At 39.6% G+C, this 12,425-nt stretch overlaps 1 protein-coding gene across 35 annotated transcripts in view; it reads left to right on the top strand.

The window, feature by feature from the left end:
- Positions 1-12,425, top strand: part of madd (MAP-kinase activating death domain) — a 44,227-nt gene that overhangs the window by 18,760 nt on the left and 13,042 nt on the right. For 9 of the 35 annotated variants that reach the window (XM_047581155.1, XM_047581137.1, XM_047581144.1 and 6 more), the window contains 10 exons: positions 1,882-1,941; positions 5,243-5,354; positions 5,458-5,644; positions 5,896-6,046; positions 6,397-6,600; positions 7,942-7,992; positions 9,305-9,405; positions 9,573-9,656; positions 10,567-10,725; positions 11,054-11,174. In XM_047581155.1, the coding sequence (XP_047437111.1) occupies positions 1,882-1,941; positions 5,243-5,354; positions 5,458-5,644; positions 5,896-6,046; positions 6,397-6,600; positions 7,942-7,992; positions 9,305-9,405; positions 9,573-9,656; positions 10,567-10,725; positions 11,054-11,174 (1,230 nt within the window). Of the gene's footprint in view, positions 1-931; positions 950-1,881; positions 1,942-5,242; positions 5,355-5,457; positions 5,645-5,895; positions 6,047-6,396; positions 6,601-7,941; positions 7,993-9,304; positions 9,406-9,572; positions 9,657-10,566; positions 10,726-11,053; positions 11,175-12,425 lie in introns of all 35 variants that reach the window. The other 26 variants (XM_047581150.1, XM_047581174.1, XM_047581168.1 and 23 more) reach the window with 10 other exon arrangements.

The following is a 12,425-nucleotide window of genomic DNA, read 5'->3' as shown; positions in this document are numbered from 1 at the left end:
CATTGCAGTGATAATAAATATATATATATATATTAGAAGAATTTTTTGGTTTACAACACAGCAGGGGTAAAATCTGTCAATAAAAACAACTTAGTGCCATTTATCATCAACATTTTAGCTTTTCTTTTCTTCTCTTTTAGCTTCTCACATTTGCAGTCATCTGCTGTATTAACATTTAGATAAAATTAGAAGGATTAAGAAGTCCCACTAAATAAGATAAATAAGAACTTATACACAGCATACCATAGTATTTATTTCGGTATTGTTTAATTAACTGTCTGTCCTTTTCTGCCCCTTTCTTTTAATTATTATTTCTTTATTTTCTTAAATCATTTTTTTTTTTCCGGGTATAAGAATATTTTAATTTTGATGTTGAGGAGGAAATGGAGCAAGCAGGTTTGTAGAACAGTCCCTATAGCCTGACTCTTCTCCCTCAGGATTGCCAAACATGTATGGCACTATTTAAAGGAGAATATTGAGGATTTACGACAAAAGTTTTTCTCTCGAGTGTCTTAACAGGAAAATCCATTCGAAAACAGACTTCGCATTTGTTGTTCCCGTAGCTGTGTCTGAACAAGAGTTCGTTTTAGACTCTGAATAAATGAGTGCTAAGATAAAACATAGCTGGGCATAATTAAAAAAACAAAACAAAAAAAAAAACTTAAAGCTGTCATAAACACAACATGTTTAATTACAGGAGCTAAAGTTGTATTTGGTAATAAAGTTATTAAACAGGATAATATTTATTTGAGTCTCGTGTGTTAAAATGAATTCTGTTTAAGCTGGATTTTCACTTTAACTGAGAGAAAAAATAATAATAATGTAGGCAGAGCATGATGAACTAACTCAATAGCTCCACTCCATGTGGAATAGCTGCCATAGAAGATGTTCTGTTCCTTTGATTATGATGTGTTTTGTCTTTGTCGTTCAGATTCCCCTGACAGCCCGGGTATGTTATGTCTGGTGTGATAGTTTGTTTTAGCCCCCTGACTCCTAGGCATTTCTTTATCCTTGAAGTGACCTGTACCTATAGACGGAAGATAACACCTATTAATATAATTCATGTACTGCATATCCTCGCCTTCCCCTCTGTTCCTTTGCCATCCCTCTTTGTGTGACTGTTGGGAGTCTATTTGATGCACACATTTCTCGTCCAAAGATTTCTTCTGTTATTGGTGTGGCATCTGCACATCCTTAACCGCTGCATGAAGGATGTTCTGTCCTTCAAACTGCACATAAATAAGTAATATTGTCATGCAGATTATATCTTTGAATGGTTCTCAGTGAGTGAACTTTTCCCAACCTGCCTCTTTTGACTTTATATGTTTTGCCCTCCTCGCCTCTTTTGTGGCTCCCATTGCTACATGTTTCCTTCCCTTTTTGAAATCACTCACTCCCTCGACAAAAAGGAAAGTCTAAAGATAACAGGTTTTCTAGTGTAGTATTGTACTGCTGTATTTCTTTCCTCAAAGCAAGATTTATCTGCTCATAATATGACATCATACACAAGTAAAAATAGCTGCATCCATTACTCAAGATTTACATAATCATCATTAATGTGTTCCACATTATTCACATGACTTCTGTGTATACACAATAAAGTATGAGCTATTCACTGCTCTTACTTGGGTACTGTAAATGTTGAATGTGTTTATAAAAACCTCATCTTATCAAACACGTAAACGGCCATCATCAGTACATACTGTCTTTATTTCTCTTTTATGTCGCCCCCTTTTTATTTTTTGATCTGTGTTTTGGCGCCGTGTTGAGTGTGCATGTCTGACGTGTTACGGGGTTGATGTTCAGACTGGTTGTGTCTGGGCCGGTGTCCCTCTCTCTGTCCACCTTTTTCGCGGCACTAATTCTGGGTTTTGTGTGCAGTATTTGGGCTAAATTCTCTAATGGAGATAATTACAGAGGCCGGCCCGGGGAGCGGAGAAGGTGGGTTCTGCCCTTTTACTGAGTGAGCTGCATGCTTCTCCAAGCCAGTCAACTACATCTCCCAGCATCCCCTGTGTCTTTTCCGCATTTCAGTCACTGTGTGTGTGCCATCAAAGGTTCAGTGGAACATTGAGTCTGCGGTCTTAACACACTGTCATTCATAGTGACTGTTCTCTTTCATCAGACTAACTGATATTTCACTCCTCAGTACGTTTAATTTCATTTCGAGCTTTGGTATAATTATATAATACTATACGTAGATCGGTTGGTTGTCAAAAAGTGGAGGCATATTTGATGTAACAAGTAATCACAGGGATGTAAATGAAGTACAAGACGCACGTCAAGATGTTAAAAATACAGAGTAAGAATAGAGGAGAATAATGTCCCAGCATCCACAGTCTGTCATTGTTTTCCTGTCCTTCATGCTCCCACAGATTAGAAAAGGGGTTGGACTGAATCATGCTGTAATTGTGCTGTGCACAATGAGAAAGTGACTGCAGCTAAATTATGCAAATTATGAACAGATTGTGAACATTTTCATATGAAGGTTTTTTTTTTTCTTTTTTTTCCCTCAGCGCAAATATTGCAGTTTATAAGTCCAATGTAATGAGGCGTTTAACATGCAACATTTTATGTGTTGAGTTCATGGCTTAGAGAACTAAGGTTGTCACTTTTTGTCAAGGCCTTGTCCAGGTTATAGCAGAACTAAAATATAATTGGTTCATCAAAAGCAATGAACAGTGTAATACTGATCTTTTTTCTTTCTTTTCCAAAACAGTGGAGTTAAAATAGAAAGAGACCCATACCAAGGAGGAGGCATTAACGGATGCCAGGAGCTCAGCCACAGACCAGTTAGATTTAAAAACAGAGCTTTAATTCATACAAGTAAAAGTGTGAAGTATGTCAAACCAGTATACCAGCCTTAAAGATGACATAGCATTAAAATAACAGAAATTAAAATACATAAATATCAAGATCGTAAAAATGATGTTGAAAACCCATATCTCAAGAGATGTAGAAGTACCACATCTTATTTACGGGGGTTTCTCAGCTTAACAATTAAGTAAATCTTTGTCAATCCAAATATATATTTGGATCTATCTATTTTGAATGTATCTATTTAAAATCTGATGTTGATATAAATAGAGAAACACCTCTCAGCGTGTTGGTGATCTTGTAAGCTTTGTATTGCATGCTCACTAAGTTACCAGTGGTTAACTCTATGACTTTATGTGCAAGTTTGAAGCTTTTGCTGGTGACGATTGAATAATCTGATGGTTTTCACTGCAGTCTTATCCCTGTTATTCAAGTTGACCAAGAATTTGACGTGTACAATCAAGGGCTACTTTCTAGCCTGTATAAGAAACCAAACGGCTCTCACCAAATCCATTAGCTTAAGCAATGAGAGCGTTGATATCTACTATAAAACCTTTTTTTATTATTATTTTTATTATTTCAGCGATATAAGCGATAATAAACAATCCCTGCTCTCACGTAAAAAAAAACAACAGACCAGCCTGTAATGACACATGTCAAATCAGATCAGTTTTCCGTCCTCTCTGTGTAGAAGGGGGCTCTGCTCCAATCCTCCCATGCCTCAAAAACAGAATCAGCATCTAACAAAATGCTCATTGGCTCTCTATAATCTGTGAGTGATCTTTGTCTTCTTAAAGCACTCATCACCGTACTTACACCGCACTTACTTTACCTTTCAAGCTTTGCCAGTGAGTCGTAATCGTAATTCCTCTAAACTGATTACGGACGGTTTCTGTCCAGGCCTTTATGAATGTCTCAGGAAATTACTCTTCTTCAAGTCTACAATGTACAGTATGTTTTATGAGTCTAGACGACAGACATAGATGTAAACTACAACTGGACTACTACTTAAATAGGCTACATTTGTTGTGAGTTATGATGTAAATAGCAAACATCTTTCATTGGGTTTTATTTTGTCGACCTGTGAACAACTACGATGTGTCATCAAGTGAAAGTCGCCTCAACATAGATATGTGCTTAGATTAATTACAACTTAATTTTAGTGTAAACCAGCCCTCACAAATTTGAGATCATAGATGTGTCATTTGATTTTGGAGGTAGCAGGGCGACCGACATCTCAGACATATTTGGCTTCAGTTTGAACAGTTACACACACGTTGTGTTTTCTCTGGCAGAACAGACCTCATTGTCTGCATCGTCTGGCCATTTGCAGCTCCGTATGTTTTCTTTACCCTCTGTGCTTTCCTTTCACAGTGGAAATAGTCTTTTTGTCAACATGGTTGTGGCTGTGAATAAACTTAAACTGTACAAGGACAAAGCTTACTGGTGGACAAAGCTTACTGGTGGTTCCACTCTTGCATGTAATGTGAACTCTATTGTGGAGCGTGATTTATGGAAATCACAGGTTCTAGCACTGATGAAAAAACATCTTTCCTGGTTGGATGACAGAATCGTAACGATATAAAGTGATTTTATTTTACCCTGATGTGTCTGTCTGTTTAATGCCATACATTAAATGGACTGTGCAGTTAAAGTTATTGGGGAAAAAAACAAACAAACAAACAAATGGCATGTTCCTTACTAAGGTGGTTTGGACTCAGGTATTTATTTGGGTCTCGTCTCTTATGTGTGTTTGCAACAAATAGACTTGCGTAACATACCTTAATATTTATATTAAAACATTTAAAATGATTGACTCCACCACGATAACTGGTTCACTATTGAAAATGCCTCTGCATTTTTAGCTTCGTATTGGAATGAGTTTCCATCCATCCTCTCATGTCCTTATTTTCTTTCATGCATGTGATCACTAGTGCAGTTGCTGTACACACTGTCCTCCTTTTGACCTCACGTCTCCTTGCTGCTAATGTGTGATGCCACCACCAACAGCACCATTTTGACTCCTCTGGGTGTGGGAGTGTGTGTGTGTGTGTGTGCACCATGTCCCTGTTTGATTTGTCCTTCAGTCTTTTGTTGTAATAATAGACTCTAGCAGCTCCAGTACTTTGTCTGTTCAGCAGTAGATAACCTTCAGTAGATCCCAAATATGCCTCTCCCCTTTATAAAGTCAAACCTTTCTTCCTGTTAAACTGCTTTCTTTCCTATTTGATGTCATAGCTGTTTTTTTTTGTTTGTTTTTTTTTAAATAGTAGTTTGAAAGTGTTTTCCTGTCCTGGTTTACAGTTCCAGTCCTCTTCTACTGAATCCTCTTCTGTGTAGTGAGCTTTTAGTCTGTGCTTTGATATCCTGGTTATGTTGCTCTGCGTGCTGCACAGGAACCTCATTGTTTTGGTTCTTTTCCCAGGACCACGTGCACCTCGAGCACTTGTAGACCAGAAGTCATCAGTAATCAAACACACTCCAACAGTGAAGAGAGAATCTCCCTCTCCTCAGGGCCGGGTCAACAACACGAGGTAGTGTGTCCTTTTTTGAACGTACACCTTGTGTTTCGGAAAAAGGGATTGGATGGGAGCGAACCGTCCCCCGTGCTGTGACTGACGCTGTGTTGTTATTACTCAGTGAAAACCAGCAGTTCTTGAAGGAAGTGGTGCAGAGTGTTCTCGATGGACAGGGAGTCGGCTGGCTCAACATGAAAAAAGTGCGCCGCCTGCTGGAGAACGAGCAGCTTCGCGTCTTTGTGCTGAGTAAACTGAACAGGGCAGTGCAGTCGGAGGAAGATGCCCGACAGGAGATCATACGTGATGTGGTGAGATCCTTGTGTTGAAATGAATGTGCAAATATACATTAGTTACATTAGTGCTGCTGCAAGTGATTGATTTTGTATTTTATAAAGCCAATACGAAGGTAGGACTAATGAAACGGCATTTAACACGTTTTAAGTCCAACATTGCAATTTTCCAACGAGGGGATTTTAAACTGTGCAGCATGACATCCTCCTAAAGCTTTCCTGTCACTTTTGAAGTCGTTATAAAAGTTGTTTGTGTGTTTTGTCTATAGGAGGTGAGCAGAAAGGTGTACAAAGGCATGCTGGACATCTTGAAGTGCACAGTTTCCAGCCTGGAGCACTCTTACACTAACGCAGGCCTCGGAGGAATGGCCAGTGTCTTCAGTTTGTTGGAAATAGCTCGCACACACTATCAAACCAAAGGTACGTGCCAAACCTCAAGCAAAGGAATGCATATCTTTGATGCTGGCATTGTGTCATTCATAGGAAGCTGATTCCTTTAAGACTTTTTTTTTTCTTTTTTCTTCTGGAAAGCATAACAGCAGTGGGCCTGTGCTACTACTAACACTTGTCCATGTCTCTGCATTGTGTTTAAATTAAGCTTTAAGCTGCATGTTAAACCCTGACTCGCTATATCGTTAACTGTAACTGTAATTTTCCTTGTCACATACTTTCCTCTGCGAGTTTTAAATCTCCACGTTTTTTTTTTTTTATTTTTTCTGTAATTTTGATGAACTCTGTCTTTGGCCCCCTCAATTTTGGTAACTTGGTAGACCCAGAAAAACGCAAGCGAAGCCCCACAGACAGTGCTGGCAGCCCGGGGAGTAAAGAGAGTCCTTCTGGTCGTATGGAGACTGCCAGACCTCAGGGCCTTCTGAATATTCCCCACCTGCAGCTGCCGCACCACACAACGGGCAAAGGAGCCCGCCATTTTGATACCAGGAGTCTGAATGAGGAGAACTTTATTGCCTCGATTGGTGTGTACACCACCCCAGCCCGGTTGCATGTGCACTGTTAAATCCCTTACCCTGTCCCCCCCCCCTACAAGCTTAATACCAGATCCCCACCCCTCCTCCAGCCGCCTCAAAGAAAGACCCCTTCACTGTCCCAGACAGATTCTCACAGGTGCAATAATATTCCATGCACTTTCTATGAATCGTCAGTAATGCTGTGCTTCGGTTGTACCTCTTTGACTGGTAATGATTAAAAAACAATAAATTAAAATTTGATTCATAATGAGGATCGAAATTCCGAATTTGGCTTTCATTGTCTATAAGAGGTTGCCTTGAAAAGTGTCTGGAATATTTCCCTGTCTTCGAGCCTGGACTGCGTGTGTTTGTCTCCCTTTCCTTGAACATCTGTGCCCCTGTTTGCCTCCTCTCCGGAGTTCTGTTCTCAGCCTCTTAGCACTTTGAATGCATGTTTTTGTTTTAGTCTTCCAACACGTAAATCTGCAGTAGTGGACGAGGGAAAACCAGAGGTATGCGCATCGATGATCAAATCAGTGCTCGCCTGTGCCTTTACTGCAGGTTTCTGCAAGGCGTGCTGTAGAAAATGGCAGCTCCCTTTGCTCTCAGCATGGAGGGTGGAAGCATCATTCCCCAGTAAACAGTCCCACTAAAAAAAGACAAATCTCAACTCAGACGTCTTTCCTATTGGTCTCAAAATTTTCTAAATGACTTGGGAAAATCCTTAACAATCTCTTTACTTGTTAATTTTTCCGAGAATTACTTTGGGTCTGTATACCGGGGACTCTGTCAGTCAAACCACCCTGACACCTCTCCTACTTGCACCCCTTAGAAGTTGCACCTTCAATTCTACAGAATGCTGTGAGACTTGCATCCCGGCTTCTGCAACAGCTCCATTTCACTTGCTGGCTAATCGGCCTTTCAACCCCATCCCACGCTCTTTTCCGAAACAAAACCACCTCTCTGTCTCTCTCTCTCACCTTCGCTCTGGAGAGCCAGACGAAAGCAATCGATGAAATCAGTGGTCTGTGGTCGGAGCCAACGCTCATTCTTACGTCACCGTGTGGCTCTCCAGGACGTTGTGCCGAGAGCTCTGGGTGTGTTGTAATGTTACCTTAGTAGCTGGTGGATCCAATGTAACAAAACACTTATTTATTTTCCCCGTGTCCAGATTACATTACAGCTACATGCAAACATTACAAAATACCTTCCCTTAACGATGACAGATTCTCAATGCTTATTTTGTTTTTTACTCTTGTTTTGAAGCTCATCCACCATACATGCCTTTTCAACCAGCTCTCTGACTCTCTCTCTGTCTTTCTCTCCTTGCTTGCAATGCATCTTGGGTAGAATTGTGGAGCAAGCACCAGGATAAGCAAAAAGCTATGGAAAAACCACAGAGTAAGAGACTTTTCACACACCAGAAAAAAAAAAAAGAGTGAACTTTGGGGTGTTGAGCTGATGACCTTTTTTCACCCCCCCTCCCTCTGCCTTTTCAAGCTCACCAGTGTCTTTATACATGGACAAATAAAGTGCTCGAATAAACATGTTAAAATGGTTAGAATATAGATGTAAGAGTCTTCAGGATTCATTGTGGAATACAAACAAGATCAGGGTAATGTTATCTTTTCCTAATGCTGCACATGACACTGGATTTGTTATGTGTAGTTTTATTAAGAAATCTTTTACATTTAAAATACTAGTGTAAGTATATTGATGTGGATAATCTACCACAAAGTGCGGTGGAGTCCCTAGAAGTCCTTGATGGGAAAAGAAATATGGGAGAATTTTATGTTACAATCACTGGCGTAACCTAAAGCAATGTGTAATTTTGTTTTTCAGTACCTCCCCCCCTCCTTGCGACCTTGCATCAAGATGAACAGAAATTAATACCTGCTGCCCTGTCCTGCTCTTTTAACTGTATTTTCTCCAGTTCCAAGTGGCCTGCTGTAAAATGTGTCCTTACAGCCTATTATTCCACAGTTGCTGCTACATTTTTAAATCTTTATCAAAAGCTAAATCTCACAGTTAAGTGAAAAAAATATATATATATATTTAACAAGGAAGTCTCAGGAATATATTCGTCACTATATCTGCACCCACGGAGATGAGGAATAACAAAGTTCAGATCACACTTGAAACGGACTATGTCTCCTTTATCGTCCATCAGTTTGTCTGCATGCCTAACTGCCTGTGTCTGTTTGTTGTTTCTGGTGTAACTTGGGCCACTTCTGCAGCCTTGACTGAGAATTATTGTCGCGCTCTTGCAGTTTTGTTTTCATTTGTAACTTTTCTCCCCAGTTTTACTGCACTCTCTGCTTGCCACTTTGTCTTTTCTCTGTATTGTCTTTAACAATGTCACCTGTTAGATAATTCAGTTAGTCGGGTATCTTGTAAACAAGCTTTCTTAGACTTGTGCGTTAGATAATCCGTCCTTATTATTATCTTATTATGATCGCTCTGTATTTTTAGTCAGAAGCAGATTAGTCTTTAATATGAAAATAGTTTCTGAAATGTTATTAAGGTAGCGTTATACTGTGTGCTTTGCTGTGCACAAGCGTATTGCAGTGTTTACATGGAGGCTTTGGCTCTTCAGATCGATGTAGCGTCAGTGTTGCTGTGCTGTGCTGGCTTTAAATGAAGCGGCTCTGAGTAAGACGGTAGCTTTAGCTGCATTCATGAAAACGCTCTGATGAGCTTCTCTATTTTGCAGGGTCGGAAGGAGCAAAGCAGCAGCGTCCGCAGGTCACCGATGCAGAGGAGAAGAAATCTCAGATCAGTGCTGATAGTGGCCTCAGTGTGTCTGGCTCTCAGGTTTGTTTAATTGTGAAGTGAATCAATTGCACATATTCAAAGTTTGAGCCTTGATACTGAATCTGTTAATGTGGCTACACACAACATGCTACTGTTTTGGCTTTTGGAGTAAAACCTGATGGAGGTGCTGCACATTTCACGCTCCTTGTTTTTGTTTGGTTTTACAGAAGAGCGACACAGAATCTGTAACGAGCTCAGAGCCGCCGATCCTGACGAGAAGCACCAGCCAGGACTCAGAGGCTAGCACAGTGGTAGGGCACGGCCAACTCGGATATTATCCTTTTTATTTTTTTATTTTTGTATGTTGTCAATGATTTTAAACACAAGAAAACTCAAGAATTCAGTGCGGTTTATACCTTTGAGGGACATAGACGCTATAACCTACTCACGTAGCCTACGCCGTTTAGACCCATTTATACTTGTGCACTTGTTGATTCATAAAAACACCTCCATAAAAACTAGTCACGCTGTGTCTCTTTGCCAGAGGAGTTTTTTTTCTTTGGTTTATTTCAACTGTCTGCTTGATTTTCAACTGTGGCGACTGAAACATTCACTAAAATTTCACCAAAGACCTACAAAACCCTACAGATGTTTGTGTCTGTTAACCTTTTCTCCATTTGTTCCATCTTTATTGATCCTAAGTAATTAATTTGAAAATTGTGAAGAATGAGAAGCAGCTGGAAATATTAAACCAGGAACACCTTAACTACCAAGTGTAGCTACATTTCTGCAGGCATTTCCTCAGGCTACGGCATCGTGGTCTTCCTACAAGTCTATACTGTGCATTCCTGTGTCATTGTTAGCATATGACTGTCAGGGTGATGTTGGGCGAATGCTTCATTTTTGCACTCACGATAATGTCTGTGTCACTGTTGTTGGCGCTGTTAGGTTAATCTTCACTGGTGAGTCAGTGCCTGTTAAAAATAAATACATGAATAAATAAATAAATAAGCGCATGATGTGTAGCCAAACATTGTCCAAAGTTTTTCAGCTAAAAATGATCCTGTTTGATCAATTTAGTTTTAATTTAATGTAATTTCACTAGTGTGAGTTCATGTAATGATTAGCCCTGAATATGTATACCATGACATGCTTTTCTACTAAATATTCACCATTTCTATGTATTTCTTAGACCTGATTTATTTATTTTTTTATTTTCAGATAAGTAATAGCTCTGGAGAGACTCTGGGAGCTGACAGTGATCTGAGCAGCACAGCGGGAGACGGCCTCGGAGGCAGAATTGCTCCTCATTTGACTCAGTCAAGAGCGACTCTTTCTGACAGTGAGATTGAAACCAACCCAGCCACCAGCTCAGTGTTTGTAAGTGAAGGACTACATTTCATGTCAAAGTGATGTAGATTATACAGCCTTTGCTTTAAATAATAATTTATTTTTAATTCATTGGAATTGGAGTCACTGGAATTTCAAATTTCCCATACATACTATAAAAAATGGAAACTTGTGTTCTGGTTTTCCACTCGAATAAATTAAATGTTCTGGAAAATGGTTCCTGCATGTTTCTGTTTGAGGATGCTTTGATGAGAACTTAAAATAAAACCCTCACATGTAATAGTTAAAATGTCGTTTTTGTAAGCCGGTGAACATTTGCACTTTCGTTTGTAGTCGTGACCTTGTTCTGTTTCCACAGGGAAAGACCCACACTCTGAAACCAGGTGCAAAAGATCAGGTACCTGCTATGGCGAAGGGGCCCCCTGCACAGCCCATGGAGGACATCAGTATGAGGATTTACCTCTGTGAAGGCCTGCTGGGTACGCTCTGCTCTCTGCTGCTAGTGCTGGCTCACTGACGTGTTTGTTTGCTGATGTTTCAAGAAAAGATTTCCTTCCCATGTTCTTAAAAAACTTGCATTGTTGCTGCTTTAGAGGCATTTTCCTGCTTTTTTGTTAAGAAAACCTTCAAAACCAGACAAAATCAGATTAGGAAACAGTGCTTCCACTAAAGCAAAGATGTTTGACGGTTTGTTGTTATTCACCTACTTTATATTTATGGAGGGATTTGATTTATTTGCCTCCTCACTGAACTACAATGAACTCTCACTTAACGTGGAAAGAGTTATATTTAAGGGGGGAAAAAAACAGAAGTCGAACATGTGATGACCTTAGAAATGATGTAATATGAAATGTTGTGAACCAGTGAACTGAACATCTGCTACAGGGTGAAAGGTAATTCACATTGCATGTGGCGATTGACCAATTCACATAAATTTGGAAGTAGCGTCAGCTGAGATTATTTATGGAAGTAGTTTGGGGTCATTTAAGTTGAATGCATGCACACACAAAAAGTAACATTAACCCACAGCAGATGTCACAAAATAGCATGTTTTGAGAACTTGCCTAAACAGACCTTTACTAAGACCTCTTTAAAACGTCTCCACTTCACTTTCTGAGCATCAGTTTTAAATTTACGCAGGTCATTTTAGTGTGTTTGATTCTCATTTAATCTCATTTATCTGACCCCGTAACATCTGGCCGATTCTTGCTTTTCTGCTGCAGACTTAAAAGTGTTGCCTTTATCAAAAGACAAAAATCATATAAGTAAACCCTTTAGCTACACAGACATTTTCTAGCAGTAGGATTCACAGGGTTAAAACTAAAAGCATTTTATTGGTCTTGCAATGCCAGTCATAAACTGTATGTTTTTAAAAACAGTACCTGTCAAAAGTTTCAACACACCTCCACATTTAATGGGTTCAGATTAATACTGAAGACACCAGAACTGTGAAGAATCTGGGTCTTCCTTCATAGTGTCTTCAGTTTTAACCTACAATGTAATATAAATTATAAAAATAAAGAAAAACAATGAGAAGGTGTGTCCAAACGTATTTACTGGTACTGTATATAAAAACAGGAAGTCATTTTTGAAGCCGACCACGTACAGATACACCATAGAACGAAACAGCGAGATTATTGTCTCTCTACCTCATTGTGTGAAATACATCCACGTCGGGCTCCAGGGGAATACGCTGCTGAATAAATGAGTGTCTTTGTTTAGTTGTTTTG

This window comes from Mugil cephalus, chromosome 3, assembly GCF_022458985.1.
Source record: "Mugil cephalus isolate CIBA_MC_2020 chromosome 3, CIBA_Mcephalus_1.1, whole genome shotgun sequence".
Lineage (NCBI taxonomy): Eukaryota > Metazoa > Chordata > Actinopteri > Mugiliformes > Mugilidae > Mugil > Mugil cephalus.
Note: the sequence above shows the minus strand (reverse complement) of the source record. Positions and strands in the feature narration are given on the sequence as shown.